This window comes from Moschus berezovskii, chromosome X (assembly GCF_049115385.1).
Source record: "Moschus berezovskii isolate FMDL1 chromosome X, NW_MosBer_1.0, whole genome shotgun sequence".
NCBI classification, from domain to species: Eukaryota; Metazoa; Chordata; class Mammalia; order Artiodactyla; family Moschidae; genus Moschus; species Moschus berezovskii.
Window position 1 is genome coordinate 146,559,696 of NC_142488.1, and position 24,781 is coordinate 146,584,476.

Consider the following 24,781-nt stretch of genomic DNA (forward strand, 5'->3'; position numbering starts at 1 on the left):
ATAGTTGGAAAGGTGGGGTGGGCATAGATGGCGGTGGGAGGGCAGGGGCACCTTTCTCGCAGGGGTCACATGAGGGAGGAGAGAAAGGCCTTGGGGTCCTCTTTTTAGCATGTGGCAGAAGTTCTAGCTGCAGGCTCGGGGCTGGGCCAGGGCACCCAGGAGACTCACGGGGAAGGTGGGGTTGGGTACCGGGCATTTTCTAAAAAGACATGTTTGCGTTTTATTTCCAGATGTGATCCTCCAGCAAGCACATAAATACAGTGGGGGAGGGGGAAGGATTGCTATAAATTAGAAGCCCCCCAATGGTGCGGCAAGGAGGGAGAGGGGGAGGCCCTCCCACTCTGTGCAGACCATGCCTGGATCACGGGCTCCATCCAGGGCTCCATCCAGGGCTCCATCCAGGGCTCCATCCTGGGTCAAGTGCGGGAAGGCACGGAGATGGTGGGTCCTGCTGCCGCCCGACTCACAGATCGGTCACCTTGTTCTCCACCAGCGCGGCTATCTGCTGCAGGCGGCAGGCCAGTTGCATCTTCTGGCCCACAGGATCCTCCTCTAGGGCACCGATGATCTGCCAGGGCAGAGGAGGCCGCCCAGCCTGAGGCCTTGGTCTCTGACCTACCTCCATCTCAGTAGCAGGCTGGGAGCCAGACCTTCCTAGGGAATCTTCCTCCATGAGGAAGCCGAGCCCCTTCCCCAGCCCCCGGCCCTTCCATTCCTCTGCCTACACTGGACCTGGACACTCCCACCCCCAAGGGAGACTCCTGGGGCCTCCCTCTGGGCTCCAGAGGCACTCCCCTCTCCCCAGAGCACCCCTAAGTCTCACCTGGTCGTAGTACCTGTGGATGTGGTTGTAGAGTTCTTGCAGAGCTTGCAGGCAGTGGGAAGCCGAGGTATAATTCTGGGGGAGGCACATGGTGGGTGAGGCCCCGGCCCAGACCTTGAGCCCCCAACTTCCCCCTCCCCTGTGTCCTCACCCCCGAGAGCTCAGTCAGAGCCGAGTTCATCTCCTGGTAGCTCGCTGGAGGGCTCTGGCGGATGTCAGAGTAGTATCTGCAGAAGGGCACAGAGTTAGGGGCAGGCAGCCCAGGAGGTCCCTCATCCATGATGCCCAATACCTACCTCTCTACCATCTGCTTGTAGCGAGGGATCTCCCGGGCGTAGAGCAGTTTGTTCACCGGGGAATCCTGCTCCGGGTGGGGTGGGCATGAGCGGGAAGGTGCCCCCTCCTGGCCCCATGCCCTGTGGGGGGCCAGCCCCACCCAGGGCTCAGCACAGAGCCCCTGTGGCTACCCACCCAGCCTGCCCTCCTCAGCGCTCACCCGGCCCACTTTATGCTCCGAGACTGTGCAGGAATCCATGAAGGTCTGGGCGATGACGGCGAGGACAGCGTCCACGTTGTCTGACACCCGCACGTCAAAGATGAGCTGCGGGTTCTTCAAGGTGTTCACCCAGAACCGCAGCAACAGGCTGGAGACACAGGCCGGCCATGGAGTGAGGCCTGGCCAGTCCAGCTCAGCTCCTCCACCTGGACCCCGGTGGCCCTGAGCTGCCTGGGGAGCTGGCCACACTGGGAGGGGGGACTGGCCACCCTGGGTGATGGCCCTCAGGTCTGAGCTCCTGTCTTGGCTATGCTGGCAGTGTCCTGGTCTCTCTGGGACTAATTTTTCCGGGGCCAGGCCGGCAGGCGACGCACCTGTTCGTCTTCCAGATGTGCAAGGTCTCCGGGTCCTCAATGCTGTGCTTCTCGGCCAGCTCATCCAGGAAGTCAAACAGGTACTTGATGGCGATGGGCACGGGCCGGTTCACACTGAGGATGGCTTGGAAGGCATCATCCACAAACTTCTGCAGCGTGCCCTAGAAGGCAGGGGATGGGGCAGTTTTTGGGGGTCAAGGTGGGGGCCCTTCAAGCTGCGGCCAGCCCCATCGTCCCACAGCGTCTCCCCAGGTCTGTCCAGGTGCCCTTGCTGAGCCTCCGTGGGGGCCCCACCTTCATGGACAGCAGGCGGGTGAGGTAGATCTCCGGGATGGCCTTGGCCTGTGCCCGCTCCCGGTCCCGGTCCCTCAGGCTGCTCCGCCGTGCCTTGGCTGCCTCCGGCTCCTCGGGGGCTTTCACCAGGTGCCACAGACGGACTCCACCCTCCTCGCTATCCTCCAGCATGGGGGTGTCTGAGGGTGCAGAAGCTGGGCCTCAGTCCTTGGGCCCCCCGCACCCATGCCACCGGCTGGGGAGCTCCAACTCGCACCCAGGAGCTCCCCAACGGCAACGTGCCGCCACCTTCATCCACCCACAGGCCTAGGCCCAGTAGGGAGTATTGGCTTCCCCGCTGACGAGGTGTTGGGAGACCCAGGCAGGGCCAATGGCATGGCCTCGAGCTCCTGGGGGCCTGTGGTTCCGGTGGGACCATACTCACTCTCCCCTGACAGGCAGCTGGGGGCCAGGCTCTGGGAGATGATGCCTCCTCCATTGTGCAGCTGGGGGATGAGCCTCACCGTGGCTCCATCTGGGACCTGGCAGGGAGGGGGACAAAGGCTGGGCTCCTTCCCTTGCCAAGCCCGAGTGGGGGGCCTGCCCCTCTGGACTCCACCCACCGGGCACCTTGTAGTGCTGCAGGGTGTTGAGTCTCTTCCAGCGGTTTTGAGTCACTGACGTCACGTCCTCATCTGACAGGGTGAGGTGACCCGCCAGGCCCGAGCGCCACTCTGGAGGTGCGGGGGGTATGACCCAGGGGAGCCAGTGAGCCCACAGCCCGTTCCTGCTGGGCAGAGCCGAGCTGCCAGGGGCGAGGAGAGCCTGGGGCGGGTACTCACCGAGATCCAGGGCATGCGCCGAGGGCCTCTGGGAGAACGGGGTGCCCTTGTAGATCTGATCCAACACCTTCTCCTTGACCTGAGTGATCGTGTCCGTGTCGAGCACCCGGGTAGGGATGTGCAGCACTGCGTTGCTCCTTGATGACCCACCTGGCCCCGGGCTGGCCAGCACCATCAGCGTCAGGGCCTGGAATTCCACATCCTCCCGCAGCAGGCGGCTGTCATTCAGGGTCCGTTTTGCCTTGCCTGTCACTGCGTCCACGGGGCCCTTGTCCACCTGGTACTGGATGGCCCGGAGGAGCATGTATATTGGTTCGCCAGCCACCTCCTGCAAGCATCAACACGGGGGTCAGCTGGCTGCATGAGCTCACAGGGGCAGCCGGCTGCACGGAGCCAGGGCAGAGGGTGGCCCACGCCAGTGGGCTCGGCTTTGCATGTGGCCAGGGCAAAAGTTCACCACCTGTCCCTTACTGACACCCTGCCCTTATGCCCAAGGCCCCCTGAGAGGGATCGGGCCACAGGTCAGGGAGGCCCAAGGCAGCAGCCCCAGCATGGGGTGAGGGGAGAGGGGCCCTCACCCTCAGGAAGGCGTACAGGCATATGGACACCCAGTTGGTGAGCAGCTTCTCCGCCATGGTCTCCGTCCTGCATGGAGCGGGCCCCAGGTCAGAGGGGCTGCTGCAGGGCCGTCTCATCCCCCACCCAAGGCCAGTGGCAGAGGGCAGGCAGGGCTGACTTGCCCTACCAGTGGCTCGGGACCCAGCTGGCCTCCTGGGGCTCCCCAGGCCCGCCCTGCCCAGAGCCATCCAGGGCCAACCTGCGCAGCATGAGCTTGGGGTTCTTGCGAACGTAATGGGAGGCCAGGTCACTGAGCAGCGTCCTCATGATCTCGGTTAGGTACTCGAGCTTGCTGTGCAGTGCCAGGGACAGCAGCGAGGCCACATGGCAGCGGTCCCGCTGTGAGAAGCTGGGTTGTCCCTCCAGGGTGTGGATGAGCTAAGCGGGAGTAGTGGGGCACGGGAGCTCACTCTGGGGAGCCCGGCAGCCCGCGTGGCCTCCCACCACGTGGCCCACACCTGCCGACCACCCAGCCTCCCTCCTCGCCCCAGGCTTCGCGCCCCCAGCCTGCCCGCATGGTCCTCACGGTCAGGAGGAAGAGCTTGCTGTTGAGCAGGTTGGAGAGCTGCATGAGGCCCTGGTACACAGGTGCGCGGCGACCCTCTTCGCCTAGCCCCTCAACAGCCAGCTGCAGGGTGCCACCGCCACGCCCGGGGAAGAGGACCCGCTCGGCGTAGGTGCGGTAGTCCACAAAGGGGATCCCGCTGGCCTCTAGGTCACTGCTGAGGTCAGTCATCTCTGTCATCAGGTCTGCAGGCCGGGATCCACCAAGGTCTGAGCTCAGGAGTGGCTCTGCCCGTGTCCCGCTCTCCCCGCCCGCCCCCCAACCCCCGCCCCACCTGTGAACTCTTTGCGGCACTGGTCTCCCACGCCAATCTCCAGGTTCTCCAGCTGCACCAGAACCTTCTGGTAGTCCCTCAGGGCTTGCTTGCTCTTGTGCCTGCCAATAGGGGACTGGGTGTCAGCCTCACAAGCCGGCCTTCCTGGGCTGAGACCCCCAAGCCCAGATGGCCAGCTGTGGGGCACCCTTGCCAGAAGTGAAGAGGGGACTGGACTGGACATTGGCGTGTGTGTGATCCTCACCTGTACATGAGGGTCAGGAGGAGCACAGCAGCGATCAGCAGGGCTGCGCCCACGCCCAGGCCCACCTGGGCCTCCACGGGGAAGGCAGACAGCATGGGTTCTGCCTCATACTGGACTGGGCCCAGCGCCAGGCGCACATTGCCCATTTGCACCTGGGGGTGGTGGGAGACACAGGATTCCTGAGCACCAGCTCTGATGGCTCCAGCCACCCACATCTGTGCCTGGGGTCTCAGCCTCACCACGAACTGCAGTGGGGTGCCCGAGCCATTGTTGGGCTGTGGAACCCGTGGGGGTGGCTCACAGTACAGGTGTGTGAGCGTCAGCGTCTTCACCAGGCACTCGCTGTCGCCAATGTGCACGCGGACTTCCTCCTTGCTGATGGCCAGGTTGAGGCCCTCACCCTGGGAGACCGATCACGGGCCTGAGTGGAGTCGCCCAGCCTGTGTCCGCAGGTCCCCCCTCCCCCGCCGCCCAGGACTGCTGGCCGAAACCCTGACCTCAACATCCAGGATGTGGCCTGGCTTGAGGCGGTAGGGGCGGGTGGGTCCCCCCTCGCGATACAGGGGGGCCACCCGAGGGTTGGGCTGGTACAGGAAGTCCTGGCCCCCACTGGCACTGGCAAAGTCCACGCGCACGTTGTCCAGGCTGAAGAAGACCCGCTGGGGGTTCGCCATGTCAGGCACTGCAGGGCTCCGGCAGAGAAGGAGGGTGGACGAGTTGATGGAGCACACGCTGGAGCACTGGGAGGAGGCAGGCCAAGCTGGGGTGAGCTGGGGACTTCCGGCCCACCCCGATCCCTTGCTGGGCATAGCCTCGCCTGCCGCTGCAGGCTCACCTGCAGCCAGCCCCGCTCCAGCTGGATACAAGCCTGGGAGGCCACAGCTGGAGCCTTGCAGTCACTCCTTGGGGTCGGGTCCTGGGACTGCAACTTCACAGCTGCCCCCTCCGAGGTCTCTAGCCACACGGACAGCAGGGGCTGCTGTACCACGTCCAGGCCTGTGCCCCTGACTCGGATCAGCCGCCCGCCCCTGTGCCAGAACGGGACTCAGCGCAGCCCGGGCAGCCCGGCCCCATCCTGCCACCCCACCCTGCTGGCACAGGTTTCCCAAGTGCACCAGGTCCTCACCCCCGGAAGCTGACACTAGGCTCAGCTGCCACAAGCTGGGGGTTGGCAGTGTAGTGGAAGGGGCTGGTAAGCAGTGAGCGCTGGGCCTGGCCGAAGACCACTCGGACCACCGCATCTCCTGGGCTAGCCTGGGGCATGGTGTGGCACACGATGGCGTCAGGACACACTGGCTCCTGGCTGCAGGGTGGGGAGCAGTCTGGCACCTTGGGTTTGAGCCTCGGCCTGACCAGCCCGCCAGAGACCCACTTTGCCTTCCCCACCAAGGGCAGAGACCCCACCACCACCACTGTATGCCAGGGGACTCAGGCCCATCGATAGCACCCCCAGCTGGCAGTGACCAGCTGGAAGCAGGAGCCACTTACATGGGGCAGGGCTGGCTGCCCACAAAGGCGCTGATGTTGCCTCCTGTCTGGAGGCGCTGTCCATGGATGGTGAGCTGGGTTCCCCCTGCCTGGGGGCCCCGCTGGGGACTCAGGCTCAGCAGGACAGGGTCCTGGGAGACAAGGCAAGCTAGGGCAGCCATAACCATCTGGCCTGGCATTTCCTCACCTTGGCTGCAGTCCCTAAAGCCCCGTGACCTGCTGCTGTGCCCCACCAGGGGGTGCTCTGGTCCCCTCCCTGTGTCACCTTGTCCTCAGCCCCAGCTCTAAGCTCTAAGATGCCGTCACCTCCTCGGGGACCTCCTCATTACTTCCTCAGGGGTGCTGTCTGTGCCAAGCAGCACCCCCAATGTGAATTGGCCTGCCCTGGACTTCCTGGCCCCAGAAAGGGCCCGGGCAGGAGGACAGGAGGACTCAGGCTGGCACCTGGAGGCATCTCTGCTCTCCTGCATCCCTGTGTCCTCCTCACCCTCCCACCTCGTCCCCCAGCCCACCCCACACTCAGTGGCTAGAATGACCCCTCAGATCACATGGCTTCCTTCCTGGACAAGAGGCAACTCTTCCTGCCCTCCTCAGGTCAAGTTGGAAGCTCTCACCCAGATGTCATTAGCCTTCTGCCCCGTCTTGCTATGATCCCCCGGTGTGGGCACACACCCTGGGCAGGCACTGACCTGGTAGGTGAAGTACTGGGTTGAGATGCCTGGGGGCCGCCCCTTGATGGCCACTTGGATCGGCCCCATGGTGCGGTTGGGGGCAGGCGATGTGACACACACGATCCTGGTGATGGAAAGCCCATGGCTGCTCAGGGGCCCTTACCTGGCGGGAGCCACAGGGCATTTGCCAGCCGCTGCCCAGGGCCCAGATCCCCTCCCTCTGGTTTATTGTCCTTTGGCGCATCTGACCCCGGGCCCACGTGTCTTGGCTTTAAGCCTCCCTTCTTTCTGGGTGACCAGTCTCTGCGGGCCTCCCTGGGAGGGCCTCCCTCAACCCCTGGCTGCCAGGATGCCTCACCGGGTCGAGATGTGGTAGAGAGACGGCTCAGGCCTGCAGGGCCGGCCGGCCACGCTCACGGCGTCCTGCACATCGGCAAAGTCCCGGCCCAGGTTGGAGCCCTGGATGGTGAGAACCAATCCGCCCTCAGGGGGGCCAGTCAGAGGCTCAACCTGTAACCGGGAAGGATGGTGAGGGAATGCCCTCTACCCACACCCACTGAGGGGGGTTTGGAAGGGCTGCTAGGGCCAAGAAAGTGAGGGCTGGGGTTGAGGGGAGGAGGCGGGCGGCTAGGCCATGGTGGGGTGGTGGGCGCAGGTTCACGGGCTCACAGTCTCGATCCTGGGTGTGGGACACAGCAGCTCCACGGCTCCAGGTGGGCATAGCGGCCCATAGCGACAGGCAGGCTGGCCGTGGCTGCACCACAGGCAGCCCAGGCTCCTGTTGGCTGCCTGGCAGTGGCTGCAGTCGGGGTGGCCCACGGCACAGTCATACAGGGTCACTGCGGGGGGGTGGTTTAGGCAGCATGGTGAGGCGCCGCCGCCGGCTGCATGCCCTGCCCTGCCCGCCCCACCACCCCCGAGCTGACCATGAAGAGTGTGGGCATTGTCCAGCCGCTGGCCCTCGCCCCGGGTGACGTAGATGGGCACTGGGAGCTCCTGCTGGACCATGGAGGGCTGGAACTGGGGGTGGAACGGAGGGTCAGGCCCAACGCAACTCAGAACCTCCCAGGACCACTGCCTGCCTCCTCCGGGAAGCTCCTCCCGGCATGGATGCCCTCCTATCCCTGCCCAGTGCAGGGCACATCTCCCAGCCGTGGCCTGCCAAAAGCCGGCCTCGTGAATGACAGAGGGTTAAAGCGGGCGAGCGAGCCCCTGAGGGCCTGGGACAAGCCCAGGCAGCAGGAGGTATCCAGCGGCAAGTGAGACTGGGGGGGTCGGGCACCTGCCCACCTGCTGGGCCTGGCAGTGAATGAGGCCCGAGTCCCCAGCCACCTCCTCCAGGGATGCTGGCAGCCTCTGCAGTTGTCCGGGCAGCTCCAGCCAGCAGTGGTAGGAGGCAGGCAAGCCCTGGGGGGTGTATGCCGTCAGCAGCCTGAACGCCATCAGCTGGTCCCGGCCCCCACCTGCCGGAATGCTCACCTGGAAATGCTGAAGGTTCTGCACGCGGAGGGCCAAATGGCTCTCCCAGCCCACCGGCACCAGGAGGGGCCCCACCACGCCCTCGACCCGAGGACAAGCCCCTGGGCCACGCACCTGGGTGTCCACCTGGCCGGAGGAAACAGCTTAGTGCTTTGGAAGGCAAGGGGCCTGGGGGCTGGGGGGCGTGGGGCAGGGTGGAGCCACCCACCTCTTGGGTGCTGTAGATGGTCCTCTCGCCCTCTGGACAGCGTTCTCCATACACACAGTGGCTGCTCTGGGGGCACCAGTGGCAGCGCCAGAGGCTGCCCACACAAGCACGGCACCTGGGAGGGCAGGGGGCTGCTGAGACGGGGCACTATCTGGGGTCCCAACCCCTACCCCGCAGCCAGGCTGGACACTCACGGGGCAGCTGCCTCCAGGGCTGTGACCGCACCACAGTCATAGAAGGAGAAGTTGGTGGCAGCCACGGGCACGTCTTCGAACATCAGGGCCAGGGGCAAGGTGATGTGGTCTGGGAGGGAGATGGCAGCGGCAGGTCAGGTCAGGTGGCTACTGCCCCATTCCAGTTCCCGCCCTTGCCCCTCACCCCAGGGGGCCCTCACCTGTGCCTGGAGGGTTCAGTGGCAGCTGGTCCTGGGGAGGGGTGACACAGGCCACCTGGGGCCCTTCCACGTGAGCCAAGCTGTCATAGTTGCCAAAGGCGCAATGGAAATATTCGTCCACGGCCAGGGCGGGCAGCCGAGGTACCGACAAGGTGACCTGGGACACGTGCGAGCAAACCCAGCAGGTGGGGCTTTTGGAGGGGGCCACGGGGCTGAGGCAGAGGGGTCCAGTCAGGGAGGGTGTGGGCAGAGGCAGAAGGAGAGAAGGAAAACGGGGCTCACCTGGCCCTGCTCCTGGCGGGGGTAGTGGGCCGGTAGCACGCTCTGGATGTGCAGACAGAGGTCGTCCTCGTACATCCACAGCCACTGGTTGGGCTGGGTTGCCCGCCTGCATTGGCTCTTGCGGGTACACCTGCAGGGCAGGGGCCAATGGGTCCTTGCATGGGACTCAGGTTCCCTGGGTGAGGGGCATGATACGGGTCCAGGCAGAGTGCAGCAAGTGAGGGGCAGGGAAAGGGACTCCGCTCATATAGGAAGGGGCTGACCCTGCAGGGCCTGGGGGCTGACACATGGCCTTTGGCCTTGACTGTGGGTCAAGGGCCGCTGCTGCGGTGGAGACGAGCACATAGACCTGAGTGAGGGACGCCATCAGGGATTGATTCCTGCAGCTGCCGGGTGGAGGGGAGCTGGAGTGGGCCAGGGGGCACCCGAGTGAGGCTGATAGAGGCCCTGAGCAGCCTGGGGCAGTGTTGGCAAAGGGACACCAACTAGGCTGGGGGAGGTGGACTGACCTCCTGGCCCACCTAGAAACACTGCAGGCGCAGTGCCCCAACTCACCTGCCCTGCAGGACGCACCAGCCGCACAGAGGGTCCTGGGCCTGGAGGCAGCTGCTGCAGTCTGGGAGCTGTGGGCAGGCTGCCACGGGTACCCGGGCCACCTGGACAGGAGGCAAAGGGCAGAGGTGGTGGGTGCAAGGCCTCTGGCCTCGTGTGCCTGGGCCCCTGGGACAGCCCTCACCTGCTGGGATGTCAGCACGTAGAGGTGGCTGCCGCTGCTGTCCAAGAGCAGGTCGGGGCTGATGGCCAAGCCCGGGGTCCCCACTTGCTGAGAGTGGTATACCTGGCCTTGGGTGCCATTGAGAAAGACCTGGGGGAGTGGGGGACAAGGTCCGCTCTCAAGATGGCCACAGGCCGACCATTCAGGGCAGGTGTTGTCATGGCTGGGGTTCTAGGGGATCCTCCTGGCCCAGAGAGCTGGCTCCCGTTCCCCCCCCAGACAGGGCAGCTGGGCCAGGCCATGGAGGGTGGGGCAGGCCCCCGGGCATCCAGCGTGCCCAAGTAGCCTCCTCGATTGAGCCTTACCCAGCTAAGGGAGACACGCAGACCGTGAAGAAGCAAGAGTCCCCTGTTACCAGCTGCAAATGCCCGCGGGACATCCCTAAGCTACACATCCAGAGGTTGAAGGAGATGGATGCTTCTATGAGCCGTCCCAGGGCAGGAGGACATCCAGTCGGGACACTGAGACCAGGCCTGGCCTGACAGCATAGAGACTGGGCACCAGGGGTCTGGCAAGGGCTGCCTCGCCTTCCTCAGGCCCTTACCTTGTGCAGCTGGCCCTGGACATCCCCCAGGAAGGCGATCGTGTGCCCGTCTGCCTGGAGGGCCGTGACAGCGCTGATGGAGTGTTTGAGCTGCAGCAGAGGCCCTGCCTCCACGGGCTGGCGGCCTGCGATGGGGCTGGGTGTGTGTTCATCGCCACAGGGGTATGACTCTGGGGAGTCCTGCAGAGGCGAGGACGAGGTGGGGAGGAATTAGTGCCCAGAAGAGGGAGGCTGGAGGTGCCTTCCCTGGGCCTAGGTCTACGGTCCATGGAGGAGGGCAAGGCAGCTGGTAGGATGTGCCCAAGGTCGCACCTAAGAGGGAGAGACGAAGAGCCAGGAGACTTAGCCTAAGTTGGCCCTCTGTGTCATCCTCTAAAGCAGAGGTCACTGGTGATGGGGAAAGCATCCAGCCACCCTTGGCCAGACAGTGGCTGGATGGCTCAGACAGTTCCTGGTGGCTCAGACAGTGAAAGCATCTGCCTACAATGCAGGAGACCTGGGTTGATCCCTGGGTCGGGAAGATTCCCTGGAGAAGGAAATGGCAATCCACTCCAGTATTCTTGCCTGGAAAAATCCCATGGACGGAGGAGCCTGGTGGGCTACAGTCCATGGGGTCACAAAGAGTCGGACACAACTGAGCGACTTCACTTTACCCTTGGCCAGGATGACTTGTGACAGCCATGGCTCTGGGCTGGGACATGCTTCAGGGTCACAGAGGGCCAGGGCCAGGGAGGCAGGATGGGATAAGATAAGGCTGCCAGCTGCCAGTGGGCAGAGTCTCAGGGGACAGGGCAGGGGTGAGGCCTCGGCTCAGTCACTCACGGGTGGCAGGGTGACACAGCGCGACGTGACGCCATATTCCACAGTGGCTTCCTCGGTGCCACTGGGGCCCCGGCCACCCGCCGTGTAGCAGAGGCGCCTGGCCCGCTCCATGCTGGTGTCCAGCTCGGCCAGGGGAAAGGCGCACAGGGCCGCCCGCCCCTCCCTCGGGCCGGCGGCAAAAGCCCCCAGTAAGGCGTCTGGGGCAAGGGCGGCGGCCTGGATGAGCCCGTGGCCCCGGCAGCTGAGGGGCACCTCCACGTAGGAGTAGAGGTTGGCATCCCTCAGGCAGACCCGGGCCACATATGAGCGATACTCGGCCTGCGCCCGGTCCCCACGGCGCCGAAAGACAAAGTAGGCTGACTGGGCGTCGGTGAGGGCCGCCACATAGCTGTTGTTGTAGTCGGAGAGGTCACCCACCACCAGGCGGCCCAGGCCCTCGCTGGAGAAGGGCTGTGGCCCGGCCAGCTGGCGCACTGTCAGGGGTGGCACCCCCGCCGACAGCTTGCCTGCCAGGCCCCGGGCCACCAGCAGGAGGTCCCGGTCGGGTCCAGACACCACCAGGCCCACCGTGGGCACCCCCAGGGTGTTGGCGGCCACGAACTGCCCGTCGCCTGGGTCCTCGGCCCGGTAGAGGAGTTCTGCCACATCCTCCAGCCGGCGCTTCTCGCACACGCCCTGCCGCACCTGCCCGCAGGCCACCAGCTCCCGGGCCCGCCCGCTGACCAGCAGCAGCTGGTTGGTGTTGTCCGTGAGCCGGGCCTGTGGGCACTCAGCCAGGTCCCGGAAGGGCACGCAGTCGGGGCTGTCGAGGACGGGACCCGTGACAGCCACTGACTCCAGCCGCAGTTCAGGGCTAAGTTGGAAGAGGCGATTCACCGCACCCACGTAGAGCGCCCCCTGGTCCGGTGCCAGCGCCAAGTGGTGGAACGTGGTGTTGGGCGCCGAGAAGCGGTGCGCCCTGATTGGGGCAGGTGGCAGGCACAGCAGAAGCAGCATGAGCAGCAGGCGGGCACCCAGCAGACGCTGGGGTGCCATCTCGGGGCCCTGGGGGAGGCCAGGCAGGAGGGTGCGAGTCAGGGTGGTCGTGGGAACAGAGCGCCAGGGAGCAGGAGGGACAGACAAACAGAAAGGGAGGGAGAGAAGGCTGGAGAGACAGAAGCAGAAGGCTGGGGCAGGCAGAAGCAAAGAGGGAGGAGAGAGAAAGTCCGAGCGACTGGGGGCTGAGAGGGGGATGCAGAGGCCCCAGGGGATGACGGTGGGGTGCCCGTGCGTGTGCAAGGGAAGAACTTTCTTCATCTTCCACTTTATATGCAGATCCTACAAGGCCATGAGAGCCCTCGCAGAAGGACTGAGTCACTGAGAGAGGAGAGACCCTGAAAGGCCTTGCAGACAGCGAGGGCCAGTGGCCAGGGCCAAGGCAGAGAGCAGAGGGCTTGGGGGATGGGGGGGTGGCCCAGACTGAGCTGGGGGTGCTCAATGCTGAGGCAGGGGAGGTGCAAGGGACCGAGAGACCACCCAGGGTGCAGGGATCGGGGGAGGCCAGTCCTTTGCCCCATGGCTCCGGGAGCCAGGGGTCCACCAGGGTCTGGCGTGGAGAGTGTTGATGGGGATGGGGTATGAGAAAAGACAGGGCAGGGACTTCCCTGGTGGTCCGATGGCTAAGACTCCATGCTCCCAATGTAGGGGCCCTGGGTTTGATCCCTGGTCAGGGAACTTGATCCCACATGCCACAACTAAGACCCAGTGCAGCCAAATAATTAAATAAAAACTTCAAAAAAAAAAAGACAGGGCAGAGAGAAGACAGGCAGAAAGAGTGGGCCTGGGGGAGTGAGAGGAGTGCTTGAAAGAAAGTTTGAGCCAAGAGTCAGGCATCCCTGCCCGTCGGCCTGCAGCCATTTGGGGTCCAGACCGGAGGGGGCCCCCCTGCAACCCCCCACCCCGCCCCAGCCCTGTAGGGGCCCAAGGTTGAGCCTAAAGCAGAAGGCTGTGAGTGGGGTCCCTGCTGTGCCTTCCAGCTCACCTCCTGGCCAGGGGCAATTAGCAGCCTTGTGCGGTGCCCAGGTGACAAGGTGAGGGACACATGTCACGAGTCCCTGGGCCCATGACCTCTCGAACCTCCCACCTCCTGAGCCCAGGGGCAGAGCCCCAGAGATGGGGCAGAAAGCAGATCCTGAGTTGTTGACCAAGGGTCCCACACTGCTGGGGGTGCAGGTGGCCGCCAGCCAGGACGGCACCCTCGGGCATTTCATAGCCAGCAGCTCCAGCCCCCATGGGCGTGCCAGCTGCTGGGAGAGCCCCCGAGGAAGGCCCCTGCGCCCTTATCTCAGGGGCACAGACAGGAAGGTCAGGCCTGCCTCAGGGACTGGGCCATTTCCTCTGGAGCCCGGTATCAGTGGCCGTGTCTGGGGTGGGTCCGAGGCTAGAGCGCCTGCAGTTGGTGGTGCTGCAGGGGACCCCCGGGCTCCAGGCTCTTCTGTGCTCGGGGGACTCAGGCACTTACCCTGGCAGACGGCAGCGGCAGAGGCATCTCCCGGGCAGCGTGGCACATACCTCCTGGGTTCAGCTGCCCTGGGGCAATGGTGACGGGCACAGGATGGCTGTAGGGGGTATTGTCCTGAGTGGAAGGGAGACAGTCGAGGCTTGGCCCCATTCACATTCACCCTGCAGGAGGAGGGGGCTGGGGCCTGGCAGGCGGGCTCCCCCACAGCTGGCAGCTTTGTCTGTGTCCCAACAATGTCCCTTCTGTCTGGAGGCCCAGGCCAGGGACCCACTCTCTGGTGTTCCTAGTCCCACATCCAGGCTGCCCTGACCCAGGGGCTCCCTGTCACTTCCCACCCGCAGGGAGACACCCCCTTGGGGATCTGGGGACAAAGGGGGCAGAGTTGCCTTTAGCCAGAAAAAAATGAGACCCACACAGCCAGTTCTCCCATGCCCACCCGGTGCCAGCCACCAGGCTCCTCCCTGTGTGCCCCCAGGGGTCCCTGTGAAGGGCCTGGAGGAGGTCACGGAGTGGCACTTCCCCCCCGAGGGTCAGCCCCTGCATGGGCAGCCTCACCCTATGCAGCCTTGGCGTCTGGCTGGAGGCAAGCCTTGGCCCTCAATGCCTGCCTTTGTCTCAGCCGGAGGCAGGGGAGAGGCCGGCCAAGGCAGCACCCCCTGCCGGGAGACCTCCCCCTACACTCCCAACTGCCCACCCCCAGGGACTGGCAAAGTCGTGCCAGGTACAATATGGTGCCCGCAGAGGGGGCCGTGGCCCAGAGGATGCACAGGAGCAGATGGGCACCCAGCCTTCAGCCTCGGGTGGGGACGAGACTACCAGCAGGCGGCCAGCTTCCCATGCCAGGCTCACATGACCCCGTCTGCACTCCAAGCCGACAGTGCTCAGGCCGTGGCTATGGGGTGGGAACCGGTCAGGGTCCCCCTCTCACCCACGGTGTGCAACCGCAACAAGCTCCAGGGCCCGGTGGCAGTGGCAAGGCTGGCAGCCACCTGGCTGGGACGGTTGGGTGGCTGTGGGGGTGGGCAGTGAGGCGGGCTGCTTCTCTACCCCCTGTGCCCTGCCCCGTGGCCAGAGGCACCAGCTCTCCCATTTGGGGCCGCAATGGGAGTCTTACCACCCAGCTTCGAGGCCACCCCCCTGGCTGGGGTGGGGAGATCCATGCCCCCCACTCCCCGACCCTTGACCTGGAGGCCCCTGTGAACCCTGTGTCTGGCCAGCCCTGGCTCCTGCCTACCTGGGCAGGGCTCCTGGCCGGGGCCGAGGAGCAGTTGGCAGTGCCGGGAATGAGTCCCGGCCTCCCTCCCCACAATGCAATAGCGCCCAACCCATCTCTTCCCAGTGGCCCAGCCTGGGCAGTCCAGCCCCTCCTTGCCCGCCCCTTTGCCCGACGGCTCAGGGCAGGGCACTGCTGCCCTCTGCTGGCTTCGGTGGGCAGAGACGAGGGGGCGGGCTCCTCACCTGCCCAGAGGAGGTGGTGCCCTCCCATGGCGGGACTGGCAGGCAGGCAGTCCATAGCCTGTCATGAAGTGCCTACTGAGTGCCAGACATGACCCCGGCACTGGCACCGTTCACAGACAAAGCCTACTGCCGTCTGTCTCAAGACATTCCTGGATTTAAGGGGCATAACTACCTACCATCAGATGAGACCCCAGCTCATCTGTGGACGGCACTGTGGGTCACCAAGGAGGGGCACTCAAGTCTAGGGGTGCTCAGATCCTCTAGATGTACAAACTGGGTTTAGAAAAGGCAGAGGAACCAGAGATCAAATTGCCAACATTCGTTGGATCACAGAGAGGGCAAGGGAATTCCAGAGAAACATCTACTTCTGCTGCACTGACTACATGAAAGCCTTTGACTGTGTGGATCACAACAAACTGTGGAAAAATCTTCAAGAGATGGGAATAGCAGACCACCTTACCTGCCTCCTGAGAAATCTGTATGCAGGTCAAGAAGCAGATGTTAGAACTGGACATGGAACAACGGACTGGTTCCAAATTGGGAAAGGAGTACGTCAAGGCTGTATATTGTCACCCTGCTTATTTAATGTATATGCAGAAAGCATCATGCGAAATGCTGGGCTGGATGAAGCACAAGCTGGAATCAAGATTGCTGGGAGAAATATCAATAACCTCAGATATGCAGATGACACCACCCTTATGGAAGAAAGTGAAGAGGAACTAAAGAGCTGCTTGATGAGACTGAAAGAGGAGAGTGAAAAAGCTGGCCTAAAACTCTACATTCAAAACACTAAAGATCGTGGCATCTGATTCCATCACTTCATGGCAAATAGATGGGGAAACAATGGAAACAGGGGGCTCCAAAATCACTGCAGATGGTGACTGCAGTCATGAAATTAAAGGACACTTGCTCCTTGGAAGAAAATCTATGAGAAACCTAGACAGCACATTAAAAAGCAGAGGCATCACTTTGCCGACATATGTGCACATAGTCTAAGCTATGGCTTTTCCAGTAGTCATGTATGGTTGTGAGTGTGGCTGTGGCTTAGTTCTTCAGTCATGCCCAACTCTTTGTGACCCCATGGACTATAGCCCGCCAGGCTCATCTGTCCACAGGGATTCTCCAGGCAAGAATACTGGAGTGGGTTGCCATACCTTCCACCAGGGAATCTTCCCAACCCAGGGATTGAATCTAGGTCTCCTGGTTTCAGGTGGATTCTTTACCATCTGAGCCAGTTAGACCTTGGAAGGCTGAGCACCAAAGAATTGGTGCTTTCAAACTGTGTTGCTGGAAAAGACTCTTGAGAGTTCCCTGGACATCAAGGAGATCAAACCAGTCAATCCTAAAGGAAATCAACCCTGAATATTCATTGGAAGGACTGATGCTGAAGCTGAAGCTCCAATACTTTGGCCACCTGATGCAAAGACCTGACTCCCTGGAAAAGACCCTGCTGCTGGGAAAGATTGAAGGCAGGAGGAGAAGGGGACAACAGAGGATGAGATGGTTGGATGGCATCACTGACTCAATGGACATGAGTTTGAGCAAGTTCCAGGAATTGGTGATGGACAGGGAGGCCTGGCGTGCTGCAGCCCATGGGGTCGCAAAGAGTCGGGCAGGACTGAGCAACTGAACAGTAGCAACAAGTGCATCATGGAGAGCTTCACAGAGGAAGTGAGGTTTCAGCTGACCTTGAACCACATGGTCTTATCCCTACTGTTGTCCTCCAAGGGCTGGTCTCAGTGTTGGGTGTATGTGAATTCATTCAGTCCTTCCAACGACCCCGGAGGGGGTTGCAGTTATTTCCCCTGGTTCACAGGTGGGGAAACTGAGGCAGGCAAGGTTAGGGAACTTGCACCAAGTCACATGGCTTGTAAGTGGCCAGGCCAAGAGTCAACCATGGGCCGCTGCCCTTAACTATCAGGCTATGAGGCCCTGAAGCAGGAAGCAGGCATTGAGCGGGAGGGGAGAGGGGATCTGCCTGAGGCCAAGCCTGCAGGTGACATGCCCACAGAGCATTTCCTCCAACCTTGAAATCAAGTTGATTGAGGTGATGAAGACAGGAGAACCCAGGAGATCCCTAGAGAACAGGACTGCCAGTGGAGGTGAGGACAGCGGGGAGGGGTCCACAAGGCAGAAGGAGGTGGCCAGTGGAGTTGGTGAGGTCTTAGCTTGAGAAGCTTGGCTTGGTGTGATGAGCTCTGGGGGTGGGTGAGGGTCACAAGAGGGAAGTTGGGAGACCAGGGTGTCAGGGGAGGGGAGCCACCCAGAACCTGAAGGTCCAGCAAATTCGGAGCATGGGTACTCAATGAGTTGTCTCCGTCTACACCTTTCATCTCCAAGGCGGAAGGCCAAATGCCCAAGAAGGGGCCTAGAATGGAAGGGCCTAGAAGGGTGGGATCTAGAATATCTGGGCAGGGCAGGCTGCTGGCAGAGTGATGGGACATGGGTCTCTGGACACTAAGACTGGAAGCAGAGACGAAAAAAAAATGCAGATGTCTCTGCGTTTCAAGACTGGAAGGACTGTCTTTCCCCCTGTCCATAGAAAGTTTTAGAATTTTCAAATCAGCTTGTCAAGTTCCAGGAAAAACCGTTGGTACTTTTTTGAGCAGGTAAATGGAGATTTTGTTGAATTTTGAATCCCTTTCTAGACTAATCATCTCTAAAATATCGTTTCCCCATCTCTAAGCATGGCACCTCTCTCTACTTATTAACATCCTTTGAATACATTTTCCCCTAAGGACTTGCACATCTGATGTTAGATTTATTTATTATTTGATGCCATTAGAAATGGTATCTTTTTTTAAAAATTCACTTTCTGATTGTGTTGCTGGTACATAGAGGCACAACTGGTTTTTAAAAAATTGAAGTTAGATGATTTACAATATTGTGTTAGTTTCAGGTGTACAACAAAGGAAACACAATGGACTTTTGTGCATGGATTTTGGTGTTTTTTTGGGTCACACCACGTGTCATGTGGGATCTTAGTTCACTGACCAGAGATTGAACCTGGCACTGAAAGAGTGGAGTCTCAACTACTGGACCACCAGGGAAGTGGTTGTCTACTTCTGGTGTATGGATTTTGTATCAAGTAACTTCATAAATGCTTGCATGAAGTCTAATAATTCTTTCTGGATTCTTTTTTTGTGGATTCTTTTTGGTTTTCTACTTATACAGTCATACCATCCACCAGGAATGAGTGTTTTGTTTTTTCTTTTCCAGTCTTTTTAAGTACAATTTCTTTTTCTCACTTAATTTCCCTAGACAGTACAAGGTTGAATGGAGGCAAAGAGAACAATATTAAGATTTCATCCTTAATTAGGATGCTTGCAGGGGGGTGTTTATAGACACCTTTATGAGATTAAGGAAGTTCCCTTCCAGTCCTAGTTTGCCATATGATGAATGTTATCAAATATTTTTCCTGAATGGACTGAGTCATTGATAGAATTTTCCTCCTCTCATCAGTTAATGTGGTAAATTATGTTAATTGATTTTGTAATTTTAAACTCCTCTTTCAAAGAAATGCTTACTCTTGGGTTTTTCGGACTAAACTCAAGTTTGTCATGGTGTATTGGCTGGATTGGTTTTGTTGCTGTTTTTGGAGCATTTCCTCTTTTTCTGGTCCCTGGAACAAATTACCTAATACAAGGGTGATCAGTTCCTTGAAGGCTTGATAGAATTCATCTATAAAATGATCTAGGCCTTCCATGTTTTTGCAGCCACCAGCCCCTCTATCCATACATTTTAAATTACCAATGTTTTTAATGATTGTGGGACTGTTCAGGTTTTCTGTTTCTTTTTGAGTCAATTTTTTTGTATTGTGGTAAAAAAAGTGCATAGTATAAAGTTTACCATCTTAACCATTTTTGTTTACATATCAGTAGTGTTAAGTATACTCACATTGTTATGAAACAGATTTCCAGAACTTTTTCATCTTGCAAAACTGAAATACTACATCCATTAAACACATCTCCTTTTCCCCAGCCCCTGGCACCCACCATTATACTTTCTTTGTCTATAAATCTGACTACTCTAGGGACCTCACATAGGTGCATATGTGCTAAGTCACTTCAGTCATATCCGATTCTTTGCAACCCCAAGGACTATAGCCCACCAGGCTCCTCTGTCCATGGGACTCTGCAGGCAATAATACTGGAGTGGGTTGCCATTTCCTTCTCCAGGGGATCTTCCCAACCCAGGGATCAAATCTGTGTCTCCTGAGGCTCCTGCATTGCAGGCAGATTCTTTACCCATGAGCCACTAAGGAAGTCCTCACATAGGTGGAATCATGTATTTCTCTTTTGTGACTGGCTTATTCTGGAGAAGGAAATGGCAACCCACTCCAGTACTCTTGCCTGAAAAATCCCATGGACAGAGGAGCGTAGTAGGCTACAGTCCATGAGGTTGCAGAGAGTCGGACACGACTGAGCGACTTCACTTATTTCCCATAACATAATGTCATCAAGGGCTACCCATGTTATAGCATCTGGTTGGATTCCCTTCCATTTTGTGTATAGACCATATTTTGTTCATCTATTCATCTGTCAGTGGACATTCAGCTTGCTTCTGCCTCTTGGCTATTGTGGATAGTGCTGCATGTGAATAGAACATGGATATGTATATAGCTCTACTTTCAGTTCTTTTGGATATACACTCAGAAGTGAGAATGCTGGTGATAGTCCTCTGTTAACTTTTTTGGAGAACTTCCAGACCATTTTGTTATGGCAGCTTGCACCACTTTACAATCCCACCAACAGTGTGCAAGGCTTCTAATTTTTCTGCATTCTTGTCACTATTTGATGTTTTCTATGTTTTTTTTAGTAGTAACCATTCTAATGGGTGTGAAGTATTTTATTGTGGTTTTGATTTCCCTTTCTTGATGGTTAGTGATGTTGAGTATATTTTCATAGGCTTGTTGGCCATTTGTATATCATCTTTGGAGAAATGTCTAATCAAGTCCTTTGCACATTTTTTAATCAGGTAATTTGATCTGTTGTTGTTGTCAGAGTCCTTTGTGTATTCTAAATATTAACCCTTTATCAGCTATATGACATAAATATTTTCTCTCATTTTGTAGGAGGCTGTTTTACTCTGTTCATTGTATCCGTTACTATACATATGTCCCATGGTTGACATTACCAATGACTCTGAAGCCCCCATATACCCTTCTCCTCCTTTGACAGAGGCAAGCACTACCCTTACTTTTCTTTGCACTTGGCCCAAATATGGATAATCCTTAAATAATATACATAGTTTAGTTTTATATTTTTGGAATTTATATAAATGGAGTCATACTGGATGTATTTTTCTGTAACTTGTTGCTTTAGTTCCATATTACATTAGTGATATGAATCCAAGTTTGAAACATATAGCTGGAGTTTATTCATTTTTATTGCTGAATAGTTTTCCATCATATGACTGTACATGGTTCTCCTGTTAATGGACACCTGCTTTTTTTTTTCCTGACTTTTGCCCATTATAAACAAGGCAGCTGTGAATGACCTGTACACATCATCTGGTATATTTGTGAAAGACCTTCTGTAGGATATGCTCAGGAGTGACATTGTCAGGTTGTAAATATGTACATCTTCGATTCCACTGGGGTTTGGTTGCTAAGTCATGTCCAACCCTTGTGACCCCATGGACTGTAGCCCACTAGGCTCTTCTGTCCATGAGATTTTCCAGGCAATTCCACTAGATAATGCCGAATTGTTCTCAGAGTGATTGTACTAGTTTATATTTCCCCCACAGTGTATGAGTTCTTGCTACTCCAGATCACTGCCAACATGTGGCATTGTCTGACTTTTTGTTGTTGTTCAGTTGCTAAGCCTTGATTCTTTGTGACCCCATGGACTGCAGCACGCCAGGCTGCCCTGTTCTTCACTATCTTCCTGAGTGTGCTCAAACTCATATCCAGTGAGTCAGTGATGCTATCCAACCATCTCATCTTCTGTCGCCCCCTTCTCCTCTGCCTTTTTAATTTCTGTCAATAAGTGCATGGGACTAAAATGATATCTCACTGTGGCTTTTTTTTTTTTTTTTTGGACCATGCTGTATGGCATATGGGATCTTACTTCCCCAAGCATGGACTGAACCCGCACTGCCTGCATTGGAAGTGCAGCCTTAAACACTGGACCCCTAAGGAAGTCCTCACTGTGACTTTAATTTGCATTTCCACAGACCTTCTTTTCTAACTCACCAGAGAGTAAAGTCAGCTCTTCTGCATGAGGTGGGACGAAGATGTGAGAATCTAGCAGCTTTATATATACATATATATATAATTGAAATACATGTGATCTAGTAGCCTCTTACACAGACTCTCAATGGATCCTCCTGTTCCCCACCCCAGCACACACACGCACACACACATACATGCACACACATACATGCACGCACACACACAGAGTATTTCTTCTGAGTTACCTGGTGCTTCCAATTCTTGTGGAAACCAGCCTCTGCTGCCAGCTGCCTCTCATTGCTGTTTTCAACAAAACCAAAGGTTAGTACTTTGAAATTAGTTCTGCTTTCTCAAAACACTGCAAAAGTTATGGTAAGGGGATGACAAGTGAAAAAAGGAATAAATGTACCACAGAAAAGGAGTACCTTTCAGGGGCTACACAGGTGTCCACACTTCCATGCTTTATACAGAGCCTCTCATTATGTTGGCAAAGGCCATGGCAGCTGATTCTACCTCTTTTCCCTCCTGACATCATTTATTTGGATACCCTCTCCTTTCATTCTTGCCAGTGACAGTGAAACTTGCTTTCGTGTTCGACTCTTTGCGACTCCATGGACTATACAGTCCGTGGAATTCTCTAGGCCAGAATACTAGAGTGGGTAGCCTTTCCCTTCTCCAGGGGATCTTCCCAACCCAGGGATGGAACCCAGGTCTCCAGCATTGCAGGCGGATTTTTTATTTTTACCAGCTGAGCTACCAGGAAAGCCCGTCTTTCTTGACAGAGCGTTATCTATGTTACTAATTTCAGAGAACAAACTTTTGGTTTTATCTTTGTTTTTTCTCAATTTCATCAACTTCTACTGTCTTTGTGAGTTCCTTCCTTTGGCTTTCTTTGAGTTTATTCTACTGCGGTTTTTCTGACTTCCTGTGTCAGGGTTCAGCTCCCTCAGGTTAAGGCTGTATGCTTCCTCATATGTCCTGCTTGAGCTACATGCCGCACGTCTTCATTGTCGTTCAGTTCTAACATTTTTTAGATTTTCATTATCATTCTTCTGGACCAATAAATTATTCAGAAATGTATTTTTAAATTTAACTGTGTAAATTTAAAATTTCAAACGTGGGAGGACATTTTAGCTTTATCATCCATTTATGGGTTTATTCTGTTGCAGTTTGAGAGCATGCTCTGTGTGATACTCATTCTAGTATTTGTTGAGATTTGTTTTGTGACTGAGAACATGGTGGGTTTTCAGAAGTGTTCAAGGTGAACTTGAAGTGTGTACTCGCTAGTTTTCGCGTATCTGTTAATCAAGCTTGTTCAATTGGAGCTACATTCTTTCCCCTTCTGTCTGTGTGAGCTACCAATTGGAGTGAGGGGTAGTGTGATTTATTGTGGTGAATTTACTAGTTTATTAATTTTTCCTTTTCCTGCTACTTTTTTGTTTGATGTACATTTGTGGCTCTGTCTTTAGGCAGCTACACACATACCTCCTTCTCAATGGGTTACTTCTTTAATCATTGGGCAGCAACCTCTTGTATTTCTAATAATGATTTGTGCCCTGAGGTCTACTTTGTCCAAAGTTAACATCTCTCCACTAACTTCCTTTTGAGTGATATTCACTGGGTATGTCTCTTTCCATCGATATCAATTAGGGTTTGGTGGCAGACCACAGAACGATTCTAGCTTTTTAAGTTGGAAAAAAAAGGATTTATTATCAAGTAGGGACAACTTGCATAATCTTTGCAAGAGACAGGGGAACGACTCCTAAACTTCTGAATTGCTAGTTCTCCCAGGATCAGGAACAATTCCTAACCTCAAAGCTCAGATAAAACGCAGTCTGCCTCCTGTTTCCCAGATAAGAGACCAAGGCACCTCGTGCCCATGCTGCTTCTCTGCTGGCCAATACTCCCTCAGAGGACCTCCAGCCTGGAGCTCTCAGCCAGCTGCACCCTCCTAACACCAACTGCCTGCTCATCACTTCCATTTGTGCCTTCTGCTGGGGCTGCAGGCCCGGGGCCAGCAAGCAGTCATTGGGCAGAGCACCTTCTCTTCAACCTGTCCCTTCTTCAGCAGAAGGTGCCACCACCCACCCGGCCACCCAAATATCACCTTGAGTCTCACCCCACCCCTTTCCTGCCCCGGAGCTGTGCCCCCCACCCCTATCCCTGTTTACTTTTTTTTGGCTGCCCTGCGTGGCATGCACATGCGAGATCTTAAGTTCCCCCAAGCAGGGATTGAACCCGGGCCCTCTGCAGTGGAAATGCAGAGCCTTCACCACTGGACTGCCAGGGAAGTCACCCTGTTGACTTCTAATTACTCTCTAATCCATCTGGGGTTTTAGGCCTCAGCATATCCGGCCTGGATTATCAAGTGGTGTGCTCCTCGTCTCTGTATCACTTCACCTATTATCCATCCATCCATCATCAATCTATCATCTCTATTATCTATTGGTCATCCATCACTTCTACCTCTTTAGGATCAGTGTCTCTAGAATCTATTTTTCGAGGTACAGTTCACATAAAGGCATACCTTTTAAAGTGCACACTTTGTTGGCATTGAGCAGACGGACAGTATTTATAACCATGGCCTCTACAGTTCTAGAACATTCTTACTACCCCCCAAAAGGAAAACTGAGCCCATTCAGCAGTCACTCCCCAGATCCTGGCAGCCATCGGTCTACTTGGTAAGCGGAATAATACTCCATTGTATGGAGAGACCACATTTTGCTTGTGCATTCATCTGTTGATAGACATTCCAGTTGTTTCCACTTTGGATTACCATCAACAGTACTGTGAAGAATGTTCATGTGTACCGGTTTATGACTGACATCCAGTTTCCATTCTCTGGGTCTAAACCTCCGAGTGGAAGTGCTGGGTCACAGGGAACTCCAGCTTTCCCGGACCCGCCACCCTCTTGCCCACCATGGCTGCCCTGTTTCCAGCCCCACCAGCAGGGAATAAGGGCCAGGTGCGGTGTTCTTGCCTCCCTCCACTCGGCCTCCTTGAAGCATAGCTCCCATGTTATCTCCATCCTGCTTCCAGAGTCCAGGCTCTTTAAGCAAGGCCCTGGCCCCTCCCTTCCCCCTGTGCTTGGCATGTGGCACAAGCATCTCCCACTCCTGCAAGGTCTGAAGCCCTGTGTCCTGCTGCCCTTGGCTTGGCTGGCCCAGGACTCTTGTCCCTCCATGTCCCCCACCAGCCCGCTGCTTGGTATCTCTCTCGAAGCTTCTCATGCATGAACCAGGCCTCAGCCCCTTCCTCTTCCCTGGCACAGGGTCCAGGGTCCTCTTTGGGCTTAACTATCATTTTCGGGAGATACTGCAGATGCATCCTAGCCACGGCTGGGTCCAGAGGACGTGCGGGTCAGCATCTTTGGCTGCGGGTGGGCCACTGAGGTTGCCCACCAAAGCCCACGGCTGCCCCTCCTGCCTCTCCCCCAACCAAGCCTCCGTGTGGACAGAGAGGCTGGGAGGCAAGAG

The 24,781-nt window shown here is 57.1% G+C and overlaps 1 protein-coding gene across 3 annotated transcripts; it reads right to left on the reverse strand.

Annotated features, from left to right (window-relative positions):
- Positions 1–168: 168 nt before the first annotated feature.
- Positions 169–14,971, reverse strand: PLXNB3 (plexin B3). Of its 3 annotated transcripts, none has more exons than XM_088833779.1 (36): positions 14,907–14,971; positions 13,673–13,786; positions 11,173–12,216; positions 10,351–10,530; positions 9,768–9,896; positions 9,587–9,687; positions 9,032–9,161; positions 8,750–8,906; positions 8,550–8,658; positions 8,356–8,470; positions 8,148–8,273; positions 7,959–8,075; positions 7,595–7,688; positions 7,338–7,507; positions 7,027–7,127; positions 6,687–6,792; positions 5,998–6,128; positions 5,636–5,812; positions 5,345–5,537; positions 5,007–5,249; positions 4,749–4,910; positions 4,510–4,661; positions 4,266–4,366; positions 3,953–4,176; positions 3,626–3,804; positions 3,387–3,453; positions 2,809–3,136; positions 2,597–2,700; positions 2,412–2,508; positions 1,988–2,166; positions 1,694–1,854; positions 1,320–1,467; positions 1,120–1,184; positions 975–1,050; positions 824–898; positions 169–568 (listed from the first exon to the last, which is right to left on the reverse strand). In XM_088833779.1, exons 2-36 carry the CDS (start codon positions 13,718–13,720, stop codon positions 464–466), a joined length of 5,694 nt encoding a protein of 1,897 aa, XP_088689905.1. In that variant the 5' UTR covers positions 13,721–13,786; positions 14,907–14,971; the 3' UTR covers positions 169–463. The 3 variants fall into 3 exon arrangements, with proteins under 3 accessions (XP_088689905.1, XP_055249563.1, XP_088689906.1); XM_055393588.2 differs by having other exon boundaries at positions 7,027–7,178; XM_088833780.1 differs by lacking the exon at positions 11,173–12,216 and having other exon boundaries at positions 174–568; positions 7,027–7,178.
- Positions 14,972–24,781: the final 9,810 nt, after the last annotated feature.